The sequence below is a fragment of the Phocoena sinus genome, chromosome 6, assembly GCF_008692025.1.
Source record: "Phocoena sinus isolate mPhoSin1 chromosome 6, mPhoSin1.pri, whole genome shotgun sequence".
Classification (NCBI taxonomy): Eukaryota; Metazoa; Chordata; class Mammalia; order Artiodactyla; family Phocoenidae; genus Phocoena; species Phocoena sinus.
In genome coordinates this window covers 89,052,977-89,075,876 of record NC_045768.1, presented here as the reverse complement: position 1 = coordinate 89,075,876, position 22,900 = coordinate 89,052,977, and the positions used below count along the sequence as shown (strand labels likewise).

At 36.9% G+C, this 22,900-nt stretch overlaps 1 protein-coding gene across 2 annotated transcripts in view; it reads left to right on the top strand.

Moving 5' to 3' along the window:
• ZNF169 (zinc finger protein 169) overlaps positions 1 to 22,900 on the top strand; it is a 50,205-nt gene that overhangs the window by 19,255 nt on the left and 8,050 nt on the right. For both annotated transcript variants that reach the window (XM_032636064.1, XM_032636063.1), the window contains exons 3-4: positions 11,466 to 11,592; positions 12,073 to 12,168. In XM_032636064.1, the coding sequence (XP_032491955.1) occupies positions 11,466 to 11,592; positions 12,073 to 12,168 (223 nt within the window). The remainder of the gene's footprint in view (positions 1 to 11,465; positions 11,593 to 12,072; positions 12,169 to 22,900) is intronic.

Below are 22,900 nucleotides of genomic sequence, written 5' to 3'. Positions count from 1 at the left end.
ATTCATGTCCTTCTGACAGGAACATACAGTATTTCATCTTAACAGCCCCCCAGATCTTAACTCATACCAGTATCAACTTTAAAGCCCAAAGTCTCATCTAAATCAGATACAGGTGAGACATGAGTAAAGGTACCATTTCCCTAAGGTAAAATTCCTCTCCAGTTGTGAACCTGTGAAACCAGGCAAGTTATGTACTTGCAAAATAAAATGATGGACAGGAGTAGGATACACATTCCCCTTCTAAAAGGGAGAAATCAGAAGGAAGATAGGGTGAAGGATTCTAAATAAGTCCAAACCTAGCAAGGTAAATTGTATTAGATCCTAAGGCTGGAGAATAACCCTCTGGTTTGATGTTCTACTCTCCAGGCCCACTGGATTGGCAGTACCCCTTTGGCCCAGAGAGGTGACCCTGCCTCTGTGGCTTTCTGAGAGGGCCCTGCTGTAAGCAAGGAGTGGCAGCTTTGCCCCCTGGGCCTGTGATGGGATTAGCAGCCCTGACAACTTAAGAATAGCCTCTCTTTCCTTGAAGGATAATGCATATTCACACTCTTCCTGTTTCATCCCATTTTCTGTGCCTACTTTAGTGCCAGCTGCAGTGTTTTTGTGGGTATACGTCCATCTCTTCCTGGCTTCTGCTGAGATGGCTGATTAAATTCATGGTTCACACCCATACTAATTACCTTATCAAATTGTTCAGACATGCCCTCAGTGTTCTCCTCAGAACAAGTTTTCTCTCTCTTTTTTTACAATGTAGATAAGTTAAGAATTTTCCAATCTTCAGTATGGGTTCATTTTTACTTAACAATTCCTTCTTCACTTCATCTCTCTTGTTTTACATTTTACCATAAGTAGTCAGGAGGAACCAAGCCACTCCTTAACACTGCTTTGAAATCTCGGTTAAATATCCAGTTTCATTACTCACAAGTTCAACCTTCCACAGAACACTAGAACACAGTTCACTCGAGTTCTTTGCCACTTTATAGCAAGGATCACCTTTCCTCCAGTTTCCAGTAACCTGTTCCTCATTTCCATCTGAGACATCACCAAATGTCCTTTAACATCTATATTTCTGCCGTCATTTTTTTCATGATTATTTATGTATTCTCTAAGAAGGTGGAACTTTTCTTTTCAGCTCTTCTCTTTCTGAGCCCTCATAAAAATCACCTTTAATGTTTGTATTTCTACCAACAGTCCCTTCATGTCAATCTCAGATTTTTCTAGCATGCACCACAAAATTCTTCCAATCTCTACCCATCATACAGTTTCAAAGCCATGTCCACAGTTTTAGGAATTTGTTACGGCAGCACCCCACTGTCAGTACCAAAATCTGTATTAGTCTGCTAGGGCTGCCATAACAAAATACCATCGACTGGTGACTTAAACAACAGAAATTTATTTCTCACAGTTTTCAAAGCTGGGAAGTTAACATTAGGGTACTGGCTGATTTGGTTCCTGGTGAGGGCTCTCTTCCTGGCTTTCATACTGCTGCCTTCTTGCTGTGTGCTCACACAGCAGCATCAGAAAGAGAGTAAGCTCTGGTCTCTTCTTAGAAAGTACCAACCCTATCAGGGCCCTACCTTTCTGACCTCATTTAACCTTATCCCTTGCATGCCATATCTCCACATATAGACACATTGAGAATAAGGGGTCAACATGAATTTTGAGAGGACACAATTTAGTCCATAGCACCCCACAAATGTTATGAGTGTGGAAAAACCTTTAGTCAAAATTCACAAGCATCAGAGAGTACACAAGTAAAAATTCACAGGGGTGGAGAGAACTCTTAAATACAGTGAATGTGAAACTCTGGATTTGTTCAGTGTCAAGAAGACTGATAGAGGGAGAAAGGCCATAGATACAAGTGACATGTAGGAAGCTTCAATGTGCTAAGCCCATATGGAGCCTGACTCCACATCAGAGTGTTGACACCAGGAAGTGTAAGGAACATGAGGAAGATTCTGATGATATTCAGTGTATGTAAGATCATGAGAGCCCTGTGAATAATCTCTTTCCAATTTGTTGAAAGTATTAGTCTGGGCCATCTACTAGGATATGGAAAGTGCCCTTGGAAACACATCTCCTTAAAAGTGACTTTAAAATTTTTTGTTGATGTGAAATTCACATAACATAAAGTTAGCCATTTTTTTGTTTTGTTTTGTTTGTTTGTTTGTTTGTTTGTTTTTGCGTTATGCAGGCCTCTCACTGTTGTGGCCTCTCCCGTTGCGGAGCAGAGGCTCCGGACGTGCAGGCTCAGCGGCCATGGCTCACGGGCCCAGCCGCTCCACGGCATGTGGGATCTTCCTGGACCGGGGCATGAACCCGTGTCCCCTGCATCAGCAGGTGGACTCTCAACCACTACACCACCAGGGAAGCCCAGTTAGCCGTTTTAATATGTACAATTCAGTGGCATTTAGTACATTCACAGTGTTGTGCAACCATCACCTCTATCTAGTTCCAGCATTTTTATCATTAAGCAATCACTCCCTATTTGCTCCTCTTCCCAGATACTGACAACCACTAACCCTCTTGTGTCTCTGTGGTTTTAACTGTTGTGGATATTTCATATAAATGGAATCATACAATTAAAAAAAAAAACTTTGTGATATGAAAAATGACAGAGTAAGGGAAATCCCTGATCGTACCTGCTCAAAAGCAACTAACGGGCTGCCAGAAACTGTCAGAATTAACTTTTGTAAAACTTTGGAATCTAGTCAAAACTGGAAGATTTGGTGAAGAAAGAAGCTCCTTAGTTTGTGGCAGCAGAGTACTGTGGCATTTTAAACTGCCTGCCTACCAACTATCCATGAGGAAGCCCCGGCACAAAGACTTTAAATCAACTATCTTAAATATGCATAAAGAGCTAAAGAAAACCATGGACATGGAACGAAAGGAACTAGGTCAACAAATATGTCAACAATGTTTGAACCAATAGAGATTATCAATAAAGAGAATTTATAGAAGGGAACCATATAGGAATCTTGGAGCTGCAAAGTACAATAACTGAAGGGAAAAATTCATTAAAGGGGTTCAACAGCATATTTAAACAGGTAAAATTAAATCTGTACACTTGGAAATATTTCAACTGAGGTTACCCATTGTGAGGAACAGAAAGAAAAGATTAGCTTGAAAAACCTGTGTGACACCATCAGGTTTACTTACATAACATAATGGGAATTGCAGAAGGAAAGGGGAGAGAGAAAATTTCAAGAAATAATATCCAGAAACTTCCCAAATTTGATAAAAGAACAAATCTATATATCCCTGACACTCAACAGACTCCAAGTAGGATAAACTCAAAAAGATGCACACCAAATTGTAAAAACCCAAAGACAGAATTTTGAAAGCAGCAAGTGAGAAGTTGTTTGTTACCTACAAGGGACCCTCAGATATATTAAGAGCCAATTTCTCACCAGAAACCATGGAGGCCACTAGTCAGAGACATAACACACTTTACGTCTTGGAAGAAAAACTGTCAACTAAGAATTCTATATCTGGCAAATTATTCTTGAAGAATGAGGGAGAAATTAAGATGTTACCAGATAAAATCTGAGAGAGCTCATTAACAGTAGACCTGCTCTACAAAAACCCAAAAACCAAACCAAACCAAAACAAAACATTCAAGCTGATTTGAAAAGGACACTAGATAGTAACTCTAAACCATAAGAAAGAAAAGTGAACACTAGTACAGAGGCTTGTATAAAAGCCAGTATTATTGTGCTTTTTGTTTGGTTTATAACTTCTGCTTTTTCTGTATGATTTCAGGCAAACACAAAAAATATACATCTGTGTTAATGGGCATACACTGTATAAAGATGTAATCTTGGACAATTACAAAATAAGGGGAGAGGGATGGAAAAGTATAGGAGCAGAGTGTTTGTATACTATTAAAACTAAGTTAGTAGATTTTTACAAGCTTAACATGTTAACATGGTAACCACTAAGAAAATACTTTAAAATATACAGAAAATGAAAGAAATGATAAAAGTGAAAAAAATACAAGAAAAAAATCAATAAATATTTTAAAAGGCAGTAATGGAGGAACTGGGGAACAAAAGATATACACAGAAAACAAAAGGCTAAATGGCAAAAGTAAATCCTTCCTTTTCAGTAATCACATTAAATATAAATGGAATAAACTCCCCAATCAAAAGGCCTAGGTTAGCAGTTTGGATTAAAAAAAAAAACCCAAGATCTATACATATACTGCCTACAAGAGACTCATTTTAGATAATATGGACATAAAGAGGTTGAAAGTAAAAGGATGGAAAAATATATTTCATACAAATAGTAATCAAAAGAGAGTTGGGATGGCTGTATCATAATTTAAATAAAAATTAAAACAGATTTTAAATTAGGAAAAGATAATAAAATGAAGAAAGACATATTTATAAAAGGTTCACTACAGAAATAATATATAGCAATTATAAATATAAACATAACCTAGCAATATAGTCCCAAAATATATGGAGTAAAAATGGACAGAATTGAGAGAAAAATAGGTCTGCAATAATGGTTGGTGACTTCAATACTCAGCTTTCTATACTGCATAGGGCAGCCAGACAGGAGATCAACAAGGAAATATAGAACTTGAACTACACTGTAAATCAGTTTCACCTAACATATGTACAGAACACACCACCCAACAACAGCAAAATATATATTCCACTCAAGTGCACATGGAACGTTCTCCAGGATAGACCATATGTTAGGCCACAGGTAAGTCTTAAGTTTGAAATGATTGAAATCTTACAAAGTAACTTTTCTGTTCACAATGGAATGAAACTAGAAATGAATAACAGAACTTTGGAAAATTCACAAATATGTGGAAACTAAGTAGGACACTCTTAAACAACTAATGTGTCAAGAAGAAAAATCACAAAGTAGAAAATACTTTGGGAGACAAATGGAAATGAAAACATGACATACCAAAACTTATGGAATATGGTGAAAACAGTGCTTAGAGGGAAATTTATAGCTGTAAATGCATGTATTAAGGGAAAACTCAAATTAATAACCTAACTGTATAACCTATGTAACTAGAAAAAGAAGCACCAACTAAACTCAAGCTAGCAGAAGGCAGGAAATAATAAAAGAGCAAAGACAAAATAGAGAATAGAAAAATGATAGAGAAATCAATAAAACCTAAGGTTGGTTCCTTAAAAAGATTAACAAAATTGACAAACCTTTATCTAAATTGACTAACAAAAAAAAGACTCAAGTTACTAAAATCAGAAATGAAATTAGAAACTTTATTATCAATTTTTAAAAAATGTAGAGGATTATAAGGGAATACTATTAACAGCTGTATGCCAACAAATTTGCTACCCAAGGTGAAATGGACAAATTTTGAGACATGCACAGTTTATCTCAACTGACTCAGGAAAGAATAGAAATTATGGATAGATCTATAACTAGTGAGGATATTGGAGCAGTCATTAAAAAAACCTCCCAACAGAGAAAAGCTCACAATGAGATGGCTTCACTTGTTAATTCTACTAAATATATAAAGAAGAGAACACAGATCTTTCTCAAACTATTCCAAAATACTGGAGAGGACACTTTCTGTCTCATTCTGTGACACATTGCTCTGACTACAGAGGTCTCAGACAAAGACACTACAAGAAAAGAAAACTATAGGCTAATATCCCTTATGAATATAGGGGCAAAAATCCTCACCAAAATGCTGTAACTCATGACCAAGTGAGATTTACAATGATGTTTCAAAATATTAAAATCCTATAATATACTTCATTCAGAGAATGAAGGATAAAAACTGCATGATCATTTCAATTGATGACGAAAAAGCACTTGACAAAATTCAGTACCCTTTCATGGTAAAAACATTCAGTAAACTAGGAATAGATGAAAACTTCTTCAACGTGATAAAGGCCTTATATGAAAAATCCACACTAATGTTGTTCTTTATGGTGAAAGACTGAAAGCTTTTCCCTGAAAAACAGTACAAGATAAGGATGTCAGCTTTTGCCACTTCTGTTCAACATAGTACTGGCAGTTCTAGCCAGAATAATTAGGCAGAAAAAGAAACGGCATCCACATTCAAACAGAAGTAAAATTATTTCTTTCCTCCAGACATTATCTCAAATCTATACAACCCTAGAATCCACAAAAAAATTGTTAGAGCTAAAAATGAATTCAGCAAAGTTTCAGGACACAAAATCAACACACAAAAGTCAGTTGTATTTATGTACGTTTTCAAAGAACTATTCAAACAGGAAATATTTTTTAAAATCCCACTTACAATAGCATCAAAAATAGTAAAATATTCAGTAATAAACCAAGCAGGCAAAAGTCTTGTTCACTGAAAAGTGCAAAACATTGCTGAAGTTAAAGGAGACCTAAATAAATGGAAAGACTTCCCATGCTATGGATTGGAAGACAATATTGCTAAGATGACAGTAATATCCAAAGTGATCTATGGATTCAATACAGTCCCTATCAAAGTACCATTCATGTTTTACATAAATAGAAAAACCTATCCTAAAATTCATTTGGAATCTCATAGGACCCTGAATAGTCAAAACAATCTTGAAAAAGGAAAAGAAAGTTGGAGGACTCACTCTGCTTGATTTCAGTACTTAGCTCCAAGCTACAAACAGTGGCAAAACAGTGTTATACTGCCATAAGTATAAACATAGATCAGTGGAATAGAACTGAGAGCCCAGAAAAATATTCCTCTTACATATGATCAATTGATTTTTGACAAGGATGCCAAAACTATTCAATTGAAAAAGAACAGTCTATACAAGTGGTGCTTGGACAACTGGATATCCAGAACTAAAAGAACACACTTGAGAAAAATGAAAAATGAGAAAGCCTCTGCAAAGAAATAGAAGATGTAATGAATAAGCATATGGAAATTTCAGAACTGAGAAATATGTACCTGAAAGAAAAAGTTTAGAAGATGGGCTTAAGAGCAGATTGGAGGTAACAGAGAAATTATTGGACTATAAGATGGAATAATAGAAATTACCCAATCTGTGCAACAGGAAGAAAATATACTGGGAAAAAGACGAACAGAGTCTCAAGAATTGTGAGAGTATAACAAAATATCTAACATTTGTGTTACTGCAGTTCTGGAAGAAGAAGCAAAGAAGGGCAGGGTTGAAAAAGTATTAGAATAATTAATTGCTGAAAAGTTCCTAAATTTGGCAAGAGATGTAAACCTACAGATTCAAAAAGCTGAGTGTATCCCAAACATGATAAGCCCACTGAAATCCACACCAGGATACATTATAATGAAACTCCTGAACACTAAAAATGAAGAAAACATCTTGAAATCAGCTAAAAAAAATAACACATTTCTTACAGAGGAAGAAAACTATTAGAATGGTAGTGAATTTCTCATCAGAAATGAGAGGCTAGATGGAAAGTTGTGTGATGTTTTTCAGGCACTGAAGTAAAAGAATTGTAAACGCCAAATCCTGTATGAAATGAAAATATTTTTCACAAATGAAGAGGAATCATAAAAAAGAGATACATCATGCAGACATTTATCAAAGGAAAGCAAGAGTGGCTATATTAATATCAGGTAAGATAGACTTCAAAGAAAATTACCAGATACAGAGGGTGATAAATTGGTCAATTCATCAGCAAGACAGGATCCTTAATGTGTATGCATCAAATAACTGAGCTTCAAAAGATGTGAAGAGAAAACTGAAAGGAGAAATAGACAAATCAACAATTAGAGACTTCAACACCCTCTCTCAATGTTATATAGAATAATTAGACCCCAAATCAGTAGGAGCTCAACAACGCCATCAACCAACAGAATCTAATCAGCATTTACAGAACGTTCCACCTAACGATAGCAAAATGCATATTCTTACAGTCAGCCCTCCATATCCATGGGTTCCACATCTGCAGATTCAACCAACTGCAGATCAAAAATTTAAAAAAAAATTTTTTCTGAAAGTTCCAAAAAGCAAAATTTGAATTTGCTGTGTGCCAGCAACTATTTACATAGCATTTACATTATATTTACAACTATTTACATGGCATTACATTGTATTAGGCATTATAAGTAATCTAGAGATGACTTAAAGTATACAGGAGGATGTATGAGGTTATATACAAATACCATGCTATTTAATATACAGGACTTGAGCATCTGTGGATTTTGGTATCTGAAGGGGGGTTCTGGAACCAGTCCTCTGCGGATACTGAGGGATGACTGTATGAAGATAGATATATTCTGGGCCACAAAACAACACATGAAACAAAAAAATTTGTTTACCTTAATGAATTAAAAAAATTTCATGCAAAGTATGTTGTCTGACCACAATGGAATCAAACTTGACATCAATAAGAGAAAGTTAGAAAAATCTCTAAGCACTAAGAAAATAACACACTGCTAAATAATCTGGGCATCAAAAATGACATCTCAAGGGAAATAAGAAAACCTGCATGAAAGTGAATGAAAAGGAAACTATGAGATATCAAAGTATGTGGGATGCAGTTAAAGCAGTCTTGAGAGAAAAACCTGTAGCACTAAATGTATATGTTAGAAAACAGGAAGTCTCAAGTCAATAATCTAGGCTTCTGCCTCAAGAACCTAGAAAAATAAGAGCAAAGTAAACTCAGAAGAACGAAATGGAAGGAAATAATAGTGATAAAGGCAAAAATCAATGAAATTGAAAATAAAAAGAATAGAGAAAATCAGTGAAATAAAGAGCTGATTCTTTGAAAACAATAAAATTGACTAAACTTTAGCAAGACTAAGAAAAAAAGGGTAGACACAAATTACCAGTATCAGGAATGAAACAAGGGGTATTACTACATACTCTGTAGCCATCAACAGAATATCCACCCATAAATTTGACAACTTAGATGAAACGGGACTGGTTTCCTTGAAAAACAAACTGTTGTACTTTAACTTGACCAATATGGAGTAGATAATTTGAACAGGGCTATAACTATTAGGAAAATCCAATTTATAATTTAAAAACTCCACAAAAGAAATTTATAGGCCCAGGTGATTTTACTGTGGAATTCTGCCAAATTTTTAAAGGAGACTTAAACACCAATGCTACATGATTTTTGTTTCAGAAAATAGGAGGGAACACTTTCTAATTCACTTTATGGATATTATGCTGGTAATAAAACCAGACAAGGATAATAGGAAAAATGAAAACTACAGTTCAACCTCTCTCATGAATATAGACATGAAAATCCTTAAATTATTAGCAGATTGAGTTCAACAATATATAAAAATAACTGTATACCATTATCAAGTGTGATTTATTCCAGGGACACAAGACTGGTTTCATATTTGAAACTCAATCAGTGTAATCCCCCATATTAACAGGCTAAAGAAGAAAGACCACATGATTATATTAATATCAGTTTATTCAGTACAAGTATTTGGCAGAATTCAATAACCATTTGTGGGGGAAAAAAACACCTTAGAACAATAGAAGCAGGGGAACTCCTCTACTTGATTAGGGACATCTACAAAAACATCTATAAGTAGCATAATTCTTTTTTTTTTAAATATAAAATATACATAACAAAATTTTCACCATTTTAAAATGTCCAGTTCATTGGCATTAAATTCATTCACACCATTGTGCAGTCATCACCTTTCTTCATTTCCAAAACGTTTTCATCTTCCTAGACTGAAACTCTATCCATTATATAATAACTCCCCATTCTCCACTCCCCCCCAGCTCCTGGTAACCTCTATTTTACTTTGTCTCTATGAATTTGCCTATTCCAGGTACCTGCTATAAGTGGAATCAAACAATATTTGTCCTTTGTTAACTGGCTTATTTCACTTAGCATAATGTTTTCAAGGCTAATCTCTGATGTAGCATGTATCAGAATTTCCTTCCTTTTTAAGGCTGAATAATGTACAGTTTTTTGTATATATGTACTAATTTTCTTATCTACTTATCTGTTGATGGACATTTGGGTTGTTGCCACCGTTGAGCTATTGTGCATAATGCTGTTATGGGCATTGGTGTATGAGTATCTGAGTCCTTGCTTTTGATCCTTTGGGGTATATATACTGAGGATTAAAATTGCTGGATCATATGGTAAATTGTATGTTTAACTTTTTTTTTTGTATGTTTAACTTTTTGAGGAACTGCTGAACTCTTTTCCACAGAAACCATACCATTTTACTTTTTCCACAACAGTGCACAAAGGTTCCAGTTTCTCCACTCCCTCCCAAAACCTTTTTTTTTCTGTTTCTTTGGTAATAGCTATCCTAATGGGTGTGATGTGGTATCTTTGTGGAACAGTATTCTTAATGCTTTGAGACATTATGTTTTCCTCCTCATGAAGAACAAGGAAAGGATGTCTGCTCCCACCACTCTTTTTTTTTCTGTGGTACGCGGGCCTCTCACTGTTGTGGCCTCTCCCGTTGAGGAGCACAGGCTCCGGACGCACAGGCTCAGAGGCCATGGCTCACGGGCCCAGCCACTCCGCGGCATGTGGGATCTTCCCGGACCGGGGCACGAACCCGTGCCCCCTGCATCGGCAGGCGGACTCTCAACCACTGCACCACCAGGGAAGCCCCCACCACTCTTATTCACTTTTGTGTTAGAAGTTCTATAGTAAGGCAAGACAGGAAATAAAATACATATAGATTATAAGGAAAGAAATAAATCTGTCCCTATATGCAAATACCATGATTGTCTATATAGGAAATCTTAAGGAATCTAGGAGAAGAAAAACTCCTAGAGCTAATAAGTGAGTTCAGCCATGTTGCAGGATTCAAGATAAGCATACAATTTATTTCTATATCATAGCAATGAACAAAATCTATATCATTTTCAACTGAACTAAAAATACAATACCATTAAAATCACTAAAAAAAAGAAAAATTAAGGAATTTTTCGGGATCAGTTTTTAAACAAAACCTACTTAGGATTTGTATGCTGAAAACCACAACATGCTGATGAAAGACATCAAAGAACATCTCAGTAGATGGAGAGACATCTCATGTTCATAGATTTGAAGAGTCAACATGGTAAAGATGTCATTTCTTCCTAAATTGATATACAGGTTTAATGCAAATCTTGTCAAAATTCCAGCAGGGTTTTTTGGTAGATATAGATGAGATTATTCTAAAATTTATATGGAAAGGCACATGCCCTAGAATAGGTAAAATATCTTTAAAATGAAGAATAAAGGGGGAGGAATCACTCTACCTGATTTCAAGACCTACAGTAATCAAAACTGTGATTTTCACAGCATCGTAGACATAAAGATCAATAGAATAGAGAACCCCTGAATAGAGCCACCAGCAATGTGGGAGAAGGATTAGTAGTCTTGAACACATGGCAAAAGGGTTCAGGTTGAAAGCAGGATCTATCTATCTATCTCACCCGCGTGCCCCACGCTAGCCTTATTGCTGCCATGGCTCTGGTTAGTGGCTTAGGTTAAGTTGACTAGTGGGCATGGGTGGCTTCTGGGTGAGCAGGGATGTGTTTGTGTTACAGGCATTAATGGCCTTCAAGGATGTGGCTGTGGCCTTCACCCAGAAGGAGTGGAAGCTACTGAGTCCTGCTCAGAGGACCCTGTATCGGGATGTAATGCTGGAGAACTACAGCCATATGGTGTCGCTGGGTAAGGTTAGCCTGTCTCATGTCTCAGACTGCCTGTGGGCATCTTAAGATTTTATGGAGCAGCCACCATTCTTTGGGCTTAGAAAGAAACATATTTTCCCTACACCCAGAGAATATCTGGATTCTATAGAGTTGGAAATAGTGAAGTTATGTGTGTGTGTGTTGCTGGGGGGTTATGATGTTGCATTTCCAGGCCTCTTCCAAGGCTGGGCCCTCCTCCAAAGTGATCTTGCTTCAAATGGGTGAATATTTGTATTTACTCAAGCACAGGGGAGAATCATATACTGCCTTTAGATCCAGGATTCCTCCCTCCCCTTACTCATCTTTTCTCAGCATTCAGAGAAACTTTGTCCCCCTCCACCCGCCCTGCCATGCTTCCCTACCCTCTTAGTCATTGCATTCCCCAGCTGAGTCCAAGTTCTATGATAGCCTCTTAAGTCACTAACCCAAGATCACCTTGTTTTTTTCCCCCTGTGAGTAGGAATCGCCTTTCCTAAACCAAAACTCATCATACAGCTGGAGCAAGGGGACGAGCCCTGGAGAGAGGAGAGTGGCAGTCTTCTGGACCTTTGTCCAGGTAAGTAGGAAACACCAGGCGTACAAGGAGACAAGGCAGTGAGGCGCTTAGCAGGTGAGGAAAGAGGAGCATCTGTGAGCTTCTGGGGAGAAAGCTCTTCTGCAGGCCTCCCTTCTATGCTATCCCACTCAGCCCAGAGAGGGCTTCCCTGGCAACCCCCTCTTTCCTCCCCCATAGAGCCACACTCCGCTCATTTGGTGTCCCTTGTCCAGCACTTCTAGGATCTCCCCATTCTTGAACTTTTGTTGTTTGGCCTGACCTTTAACATAGCACTTATCCTCTGAGACTAAGTCATCTACCCTGCTAGATTTCTGTCCAGTAACCTGGTAATGTTTTTGTGCATTGGTTCTACCCCATTACTTTGTTTCTTCAGTGATGGGTTATTTAAGATTACAACAGGGTATGAAGAATTATACGAGTGCCAATCTGCCTTCCCTGCAGCCTAAGAAATAGACCATTATAAGACCAGGTGACAACCCCCTGGTTATGTCCCACTCCTCCCGCCCCTGAGAATCCGACTTCTGCATTAGCATGCCCATGATTGCCTTTAGCCTTTTAACCATTCAGCAGGTCTTTCAACCACATAGAGAGTTGTTTTGCATGTCTGTAAACTTCTCTGCACATAGTATCATATTGTATACCTCCTTCTGGAACATGCCTTTTTTCACCAGTTTTATGTGAGATTCATATTAAAACGTGTAGGTTTAGTTTATACTTTTTAAAATGGTTATATATGATTCCATTATATGAATATTTTAATGCAGATGAATTATCTTGTCCCTTCTTTTGGACATTTGAGTTACCTCCAGTTTTTGGCTATGAAATAATGTTGCTGTATATTCTTACTACCTCCTTGGAAACACATGCTAGAGTTTCTCTCAAGATGCATACCTAGGAGCACAGTGGCTGGTTCATGGGCACGGGTAGCCTCAACTTGATTAGATTGCCACATTGTGTTCTGAAGCTGTTCAACACCATTTTGTACTCCCAGCAGCAGTGATGAGTTCTTGTTCCACATCCTCACATTTTTCACCCATCTGTTAGGTTTGTGGTGAAATCTCATATGGGTTTTGCTTTCCAGCGAGCACGAGCATCTCTTCCTGTGTTGATTGGCCATTGGTGTTTCCTTTTCTGTGCTTTGACTGTTCAGGGTATTTCCCTAGTTTTGATTTGGGCCATTTCTGTCATTGACTTGTAGAAATTCCATACACATTCTGGGAACATTTAGGTCTTTAATCCAAGTGGAATTAGTTTTATGTGAATGTTGGGAGGTAAGGATAAATTTCTGCCTTTTTTTTTTTTCATTCTTTTATTTTCAACATTCCTGGCGTTTTATTTTTGTTTTGTTATTTATTTGCTTCTAAATACAACCATATATCTGTACTTGTACTTTACAGCAAACTCAGTGCTTTTTTCTTTTTTAAAAAAGAACTATTATATAAACTATAATTATAGTATAATAGAAAAACGTTGTTATGGTATAATAGTTAAGGGATAATTATAAGGTATATTATCAAAGTGTAATAAACTACATATATTTAAAGTGTAGAATTTGGTAAGTTTTGACATCTACACAGCCATGAAACCATTGTCATGATCCATATCCTGAGCATACCTTTCACCCCAAAGTTTCCTTGTGCCTCACTGTAATCTCCATCTCCTGCTTCTCCCAGTCCTCCCCTTCCTCCCATACCCAGGCAACCACTGATCTGCTTTCCATCATGGATTTGTTTGCATTTTTAGAGTTCATATAAATTGAATCATATAGAATACATACTGGATTCTTTCACTTAACATAATTATTTTGAATTTTATCCATAATGTTGCATGTATCAATAGTTCATTTCTTTTTATTGCTGAGTAGTAATATAGATATCACAATTATTTAGCCACTCACCTGTTAAAAGAAATTTGAGTAGTCTCCAGTTTTGATGAATACAAATAAAGCCTGTATGAACACTCATGAAAAGTCTTTGTGTGAACCTACACTTTTATTTCTTTTGGATAAATACCTGGGACTGGAGTGGCTGGGTTGGAGGATACAGGGTATATTTAACTTTTTATGAAACTCACAAAGTGGCTGCACTATTTCACATTTCCACCAGCAGTATATGAGAATTCTGGATGTTCCACATATTTGTCAATGCTTAGGTATTATGATTTCAATTTTAAGCATTTTCGTAGCCATGTAGTGGCATCTTATGTGGTTTTACTTGACATTTTTCTAATGACTAGTGATATTGAGAACCTTTTCAAGTGCTTATTTGCTATCTGTATATCTTTGGTGAAATGTCTTCTCAAATCTTTGGCCCATTTGAAAAGTTGGTTTTTTATGTTTTTATTATAGAATTTTGCAAGTTTTTCATATATTCTGTATAGAACTCCAGTATCAGATATTTGATTTACAAGTATTTTCTCTGTGGCTTGCTTTTTATTCTCTTAATAGTGTCTTTCAATGAGAATTTCTTAATTTTGGTGAAGTCCAAAGTTTCAATTTTTTCTTTCATGAATTTCACTTTTGGTGACATATTTCAGAAATCTTTCCCAAAATGAAGGCCAAAAAGAGTTTCATATATTTTTTATTCTAAAAGTTTTATAATTTTTACTTTACATTTAGGTCTATATCTTGAATAACTTTTTATACTTGGTACCAGGTCTGGATTTAATTACAATTTTTCTTTCTTTCTTCTCTTTTGTATACAAGTATCCAATCTTCCAGCACCATTTATTGAAAAGACAACCCTTTCTTTACTGAATTTCCTGTGCACCTTTGTGGTAAATCAGTTGTGTATGGGTCTATGTCCAGACTCTTTTTCACTCCTTTCTTTATCTATCTTGATGTCAATACCACATAGTCTTTTTTATTAATTAATTAATTAATTTGTTTTAATTAATTAATTTTATTTTATTAGTTATTTTTTGGCCACATTGGGTCTTCATTGCTGTGTGTGGGCTTTCTCTAGTTGCAGTGCGCGGGCTTTCTCTAGTTGCAGTGAGTGGGGGCTATTCTTCATTGTGGTGTGCAGGCTTCTCATTACAGTGGCTTCTCTCGTTGCAGAGCATGGGCTCTAGGGCACATGGGCTTCAGTAGTTGTGGCTCACGGGCTCTAGAGCACAGGCTCAGTAGTTGTGGTGCACGGGCTTAGTGGCTTCACAGCATGTGCGATCTTCCCAGACCAGGGCTTGAACCCATGTACCCTGCACTGGCAGGCAGATTCTTAACCACTGTGCCACCAGGGAAGCCCTATTTATTTATTTTATTTATTTTTTGGCTGTATTGGGTCTCTGTTGCTGCGTGCGGGCTTTCTCTAGTTGCGGCGAGTAGGGGCAGTGTGTGAGCTTCTCATTGCAGTGGCTTCTTTTATGGCAGAGCACAGGCTCTAGGCACGCAGTAGTTGCAGCATGTGGGTTCAGTAGTTGTGGCTTGCGGTCTCTAGAGAAATGGCTCAGTAGTTGTGGTGCACGGGCTTAGTTGCTCTGTGGCATGTGGGATCTTCCTGGACCAGGGCTCACACTCATCTCCCCTGCATTGGCAGGCAGATTCTTAACCACTGTGCCACCAGGGAAGTCCCAGTACTATGTAGTCTTGATTACTGAAGCTTTATAATAAGTCTGGAACTTAGTATAAATCCTTTAACATTTTTTCTTTTTTCAAGTTGTGCTAGATTCTTTGCATTTCCACATGAATTTTAGACTCAGCTTGGCAATTTTCACAAAAAAAAGGCCTGCTGGGATTTTGATTGGGACTGAGTTGAATGTACATCAATTTGAGGAGAATTTATATGTAAATAATACTCTGTCATCTAGTATATGAACACAGTCGATCTCTATTTTTATGGGACTTCTTAATTTTTGTCAGCATTGTTTTGTAGTTTTTCATACACAGGTCTTATGCATCTCGTCAGATTTATCCCTCTGTGTTTCATATTTTTGGTGCTATTTAAGGTACTTTAAAATTTCAGTTTTCAATTGTTTGTTGATAGTATATAGAAATACAATTAATTTATGTATAATGATCTTGTATCTGGTAAATTTTCAAAACTTACTTCTCAGTCCTAGCAGGTTTTGTAGATTGTATAGGATTTTCTAAATAGATGATTAAGTTATTTGTAAGTAAGTATAGTTTACTTCTTTCCATTCTTTACGTCTTTAATTTCTTTTTCTTGCCTCATTGCATGGTGAGAAAATCAGTGCAATGATGAATTTAAATGGTGAGAGTAGACATCCTTTCCTTCTTCCTGATCTTATGGGGAATACTTTCCTCCTAAGTGGAAGTTTTATAGCTGCCCTTCAGCAGCTTGACAAACTTCCCTTCTATTCCTTGTTTGATGAGTTTTTATTGGGAATGAATGCTGGATTTTGTCCAATTTTTTTTGGCATATTTAGAGATGATCATGTGTGTTTTTCTTTTCTAGTCTTTTAATTTGGTAAATTACAGTTTTTTTTTTCTTCTTAAACCAACCTTGTATTTCTGTAATGCAATGCACTGACCTTATTCAGATTTTACGTTTGACCTTCACTTTTGTGTATGTTTATTTAGTTCTATGAAATTTTATACATGTACATTCATGTAACTACCACTATATTCAAAGATACAGGACAGTTCCATCACGAGGATCCATTCTGCTACCCTTTTATAGTCACAGCCAACTCCCTCACTCCTCCCCTTCTCTTCTGGCAACCACTAATCTGTTCTTTGTCTCTATAACTTTGTCACTTCAAGAATGTTATATGAAAGAAGTCATATCATATGTTACCTTTGGGGATTGATTTTTTTCACTCAGCATAATTTTCTTTTGAGATCCATCCAAATTGTTGCATGTATCAGTATTCCATTCCTTTTATTGCTGAGTAGTAGTCCAATGTATGAATGTACCACAGTTTGTTAAACCATTCATCCATTGAAGGACATCTGGGTTCTGTATAGTTTTTGGCTATTATGAATAAAGCTGCTATGGACATTTGTTTATAGGTTTTTGTGTGAACGTAAGGTTTTCATTTCTGGCATAAATGCCCAAAAGTGCAAGTTTCTGGCTTATATAAATATATCAATATGTTTAGTTTTGTAATAAAGTGCCATACTCATTTCCAGAATGGCTAAACCATTTTACATTCCCACCAGCAGTGTTTGAGTGATCCAGTTTGTCTGCATTCTTGCCAGGATTTGGTGTTAGCACTATTTTTTTAAAAAAACATTTATTTATTTATTTGGTTGCACCGGGTCTTAATTGCAGCAGGTGGGCTCCTTAGTTGCGGCTCATGGGCTCCTTAGTTGCAGCATGTGAACTCTTAATTGTGGCATGCATGTGAGATCTGGTTCCCTGAGCAGGGGTCGAACCTGGGCCCCTTGCATTGGGAGTGCGGAGCCTTAACCACTGTGCCACCAGGGAAGTCCCAGCACTATTTTTTATTTTAGCCATTCTAATAGATTTCTAGCAGTATCTCCTTAGTTGGTAAGAGTAAGTAGTTTAGTGCAAGCAGTTCCTCTCTGGAGAGAGCTGAGTAGCTGAGCATATCTGAGTTAAGTGCACTGTATCAAGGCTTTACTCTTCTTAGAAAGAGATTTGTGTTCTCCCATGGGTAGGTAAAAAGTGTATGAGTCCCTGTTTATGGATGGCTATTGCTGTCATTTTGTGAGGTCTTCGTGGCATGTCCCTAGCATCTACTCATTCTGCTCAGACGATCTTTATCCCCAGGTGGATGGCAGATATAAGTGTGTCTTAAGATCTGATCTGACCAGCAAATGGTTCTGGCAAAGACGATCTAACAAGTGCTGAGAGGAAAGACAGACTCTACTCCTGGGTTAGCTCATGTGAGTGGTTGGCAGGAAGGGACCCATGGGCTGAGTTCCACGGTGTCCACTTGAGCATCTCCAGACACTGCAGTTTTAAAAGGGCCAACCTCTGGCAGCTCATCTCAGCTTAGTGGGCCCCATGAAAGGTGGTTGGCCCCAGGAGTAATGGGTAGCATGCATATCATTACCTAGAGTTGTTTATTTGTTTAAAGTGGAATTAACTTAAAAGGAAATGCGAAATCTTTTTTTTTTCTTTTTTTACATCTTTATTGGAGTATAATTGCTTTACACTGGTGTGTTAGTTTCGGCTTTATAACAAATTGAATCAGTTATACATATGTTCCCATATCTCTTCCCTCTTGTGTCTTCCTCCCTCCCGCCCTCCCTATCCCACCCCTCTAGGTGGTCACAAAGCACCAAGTTGATCTCCCTGTGCTATGCGGCTGCTTCCCACTAGCTATTTTACATTTGGTAGTGTGTATATGTCCATGCCACTCTCTCACTTTGTGACAGCTTACCCTTCCCCCTCCACATATCCTCAAGTCCATTATCTAGTAGATCTGTGTCTTTATTCCGGTTTTACCCCTAGGTTCTTCATGACATTTATTTTTTTCTTAGATTCTGTATATATGTGTTAGCATACGGTATTTGTCTTTCTCTTTCTGACTTATTTCACTCTGTATGACAGACTCTAGGTCCATCCACCTCACTACAAATAACTCAATTTCGTTTCTTTTTATGGCTGAGTAATATTCCATTCTATATATGTGCCACATCTTCTTTATCCATTCATCCGATGATGGACACTTAGGTTGTTTCCATCTCCTGGCTATTGTAAATAGAGCTACCATGAACATTATGGTACATGACTCTTTTTGAATTATGGTTTTCTCAGGGTATATGCCCAGTAGTGGGATTGCTGGGTCATATGGTAGTTCTATTTGTAGTTTTTTAAGGAACCTCCATACTGTTCTCCATAGTGGCGGTACGAATTCACATTCCCACCAGCAGTGCAAGAGTGTTCCCTTTCCTCCAGACCCTCTCCAGCATTATTGTTTCTAGATTTTTTGATGATGGCCATTCTGACTGGTGTGAGATGATATCTCATTGTACTTTGGATTTGCATTTCTCTAATGATTAATGATGTTGAGCATTCTTTCATGTGTTTGTTGGCAGTCCATATATCCTCTTTGGAGAAATGTCTGTTTATGTCTTCTGCCCATTCTTGGATTGCGTTGTTTGTTTTTTTGTTATTGAGCTGCATGAGCTGCTTGTAAATTTTGGAGATTAATCCTTTGTCAGTTGCTTCATTTGGAAACATTTTCTCCCATTCTGAGAATTGTCTTTTGGTATTGTTTATGCTGTCCTTTGCTGTGCAAAAGCTTTTAAGTTTCAATAGGTCCCATTTGTTTATTGTTGTTTTTATTTCCATTTCTCTAGCAGGTGGGTCAAAAAGGATCTTGCTGTGATTTATGTCATAGAGTGTTGTGCCTATGTTTTCCTCTAAGACTTTGATAGTTTCTGGCCTTACATTTAGGTCTTTAATCCATTTTGAGCTTATTTTTGTGTATGGTGTTAGAGAGTGTTCTAATCTCATACTTTTACATGTACCTGTCCAGTTTTCCCAGCACCACTTATTGAAGAGGCTGTCCTTTCTCCACTGCACATTCCTGCCTACTTTATCAAAGATAAGGTGACCATATGTGCGTGGGTTTATCTCTGGGCTTTCTATCCTGTTCCATTGATCTATATTTCTGTTTTTGTGCCAGTACCATACTGTCTTGATTACTGTAGCTTTGTAGTATAGTCTGAAGTCAGGGAGCCTGATTCCTCCAGCTCCATTTTTCGTTCTCAAGATTGCTTTGCCTATTCGGAATCTTTTGTGTCTCCATTACAAATTGTGAAATTTTTGTTCTAATTCTGTGAAAAATGCCAGTGGTAGTTTGATAGGGATTGCATTGAATCTGTAGATTGCTTTGGGTAGTAGAGTCATTTTCACAATGTTGATTCTACCAATCCAAGAACATGGAATATCTCTCCATCTATTTCTGTCATCTTTAATTTCTTTCATCAGTGTCTTATAATTTCCTGCATACAGGTCTTTTGTCTCCTTAGGTAGGTTTATTCCTATATATTTTATTCTTTTTGTTGCAATGGTAAATGGGAGTGTTTTCTTGATTTCACTTTCAGATTTTTCATCATTAGTATATAGGAATGCCAGAGATTTCTGTGCATTAATTTTGTATCCTGCTACTTTACCAAATTCATTGGTTAGCTCTAGTAGTTTTCTGGTAGCATCTTTAGGATTCTCTATGTATAGTATCATTTCATTTGCAAACAGTGACAGCTTTATTCTTTTCCGATTTGGATTCCTTTTATTTCCTTTTCTTCTCTGATTCCTGTGGCTAAAACTTCCAAAACTATGTTAAATAATAGTGGTGAGAGTGGGCAACCTTGTCTTGTTACTAATCTTAGTGGAAATGGTTTCAGTTTTTCACCATTGAGGACGATGTTGGCTGTGGGTTTGTCATATATGTCTTTTATTATGTTGAGGAAAGTTCCCTCTATACCTACTTTCTGCAGGGTTTTTATCATAAATGGGTGTTGAATTTTGTCGAAAGCTTTCTCTGCATCCATTGAGATGACCGTATGATTTTTCTCCTTCAGTTTGTTAATATGGTGTATCACATTGATTGATTTGCGTATATTGAAGAATCCTTGCATTCCTGGAATAAACCCCACTTGATCATGGTGTATGATCCTCTTAATGTGCTGTAGGATTATGTTTGCTAGTTTTTATTGAAGATTTTTGTATCTATATTCATCAGTGATATTGGCCTGTAGTTTTCTTTCTTTGTGATATCCTTGTCTGATTTTGGTATCAAGGTGATGGTGGCCTCGTAAAATGAGTTTGGGAGTGTTCCTCCCTCTGGTATATATTGGAAGAGTTTGAGAAGGATATGTGTTAGCTCTTCTCTAAATGTTTGATAGAATTTGCCTGGGAAGCCATCCGGTCCTGGGCTTTTGTTTGTTGAAAGATTTTTAATCACAGTTTCAATTTCAGTGCTTGTGATTGGTCTGTTCATATTTTCTACTTCTTCCTGATTCAGTTTTGGCAGGTTGTGCATTTCTTAGAAGTTGTACAGTTCTTCCTGGTTGTCCATTCTATAGAGTTGCATAGAGTTGCTTGTAGTAACCTCCCGTGATCTTTTGTATTTCTGCAGTGTCAGTTATTACTTCTTCTTTTTTGTTTCTAATTCAATTGATTTGAGTCTTCTCCCTTTTTTTCTTGATGAGTCTGGCTAATGGTTTTATCAATTTTTTTTTATCTTCTCAAAGAACCAGCTTTTAGTTTTATTGATCTTTACTATCATTTCCTTCATTTCTTTTTCATTTATTTCTGATCTGATTTTTATGAATTCTTTCCTTCTGCTAACTTTGGGTTTTTTTGTTCTTCTTTCTCTAATTGCTTTAGGTGCAAGTTTAGGTTGTTTATTCAAGATGTTTCCTGTTTCTTTAGGTAGGATTATATTGCTATAAACTTCACTCTTAGAACTGCTTTTGCTGCATCCCATTGGTTTTGGGTCGTCGTGTCTCCATTGTCATTTGTCTAGGTATTTTTTGATTTCCTCTTTGATTTCTTCAGTGATCACCTTGATATTAAGTAGTGTATTGTTTAGCCTCCATGTGTTTGTATTTTTTACAGATCTTTTCCTGTAATTGATATCTAGTCTCATAGCAGTGTGGTTGGAAAAGATACTTGATACAATTTCAGTTTTCTTAAATTTACCAAGGCTTGATTTGTGACCCAAGATATGATCTATCCTGGATAATGTTCCATAAGGACTTGAGAAAAATGTGTATTCTGTTTTTTTTGGATGAAATGTCCTATAAATATCAATTAAGTCCATGTTGTTTAATGTATCACTTAAAGCTTGTGTTTCCTTATTTATTTTCATTTTGGATGATCTGTCTGTTGGTGAAAGTGGGGTGTTAAAAGTCCCTTACTATGAATGTGTTACTGTTGATTTCCCCTTTTATGGCTGTTAGTATTTGACTTATGTATTGAGGTGCTCCTATGTTGGGTGCATGAATATTTACAATTGTTATATCTTCTTCTTGGATCGATCCCTTGATCATTATGTAGTGTCCTTCTTTGTCTCTTCTAATAGTCTTTATTTTAAAGTCTATTTTGTCTGATATGAGTATTGCTACTCCAGCTTTGTTTTGATTTCCATTTGCATGGAATATCTTTTTCCATCCACTCACTTTCAGTATGTATGTGTCTCTAGGTCTGAAGTGGGTCTCTTGTAGACAGCATATATATGGGTCTAGTTTTTGTATTCATTCAGCCAGTCTGTGTCTTTTGGTGGGAGCCTTTAATCCATTTACATTTAAGGTAATTATTGATATGTATGTTCCTATTCCCATTTTCTTAATCGCTTTTGGTTTGTTATTGTAGGTCTTTTCCTTCTCTTGTGTTTCTTGCCTAGAGAAGTTCCTTTAGCATTTGTTGTAAAGTTGGTTTTGTGGTGCTGAACTCTCTCAGTTTTTGCTTGTCTGTAAAGGTTTTAATTTCTCCATCAAATCTGAATGAGATCCTTGCTGGGTAGAGTAATCTTGGTTGTAGGTTTTTCTCCTTCATCACTTTAAATATGTCCTGCCAGTCCCTTCTGGCTTGCAGAGTTTCTGCTGAAAGATCCACTGTTAACCTTATGGGGATTTCCTTGTGTGTTATTTGTTGTTTTTCCCTTGCTGCTTTTATTATGTTTTATTTGTATTTAATTTTTGACAGTTTGAATAATTTGTGTCTTGGTGTCTTTCTCTTTGGATTTATCCTGTATGGGACTCTCTGTGCTTCCTGGACTTGTTTAACTATTTCCTATCCCATATTAGGGAAGTTTTCAACTATTATCTCTTCAAATATTTTCTCAGTCA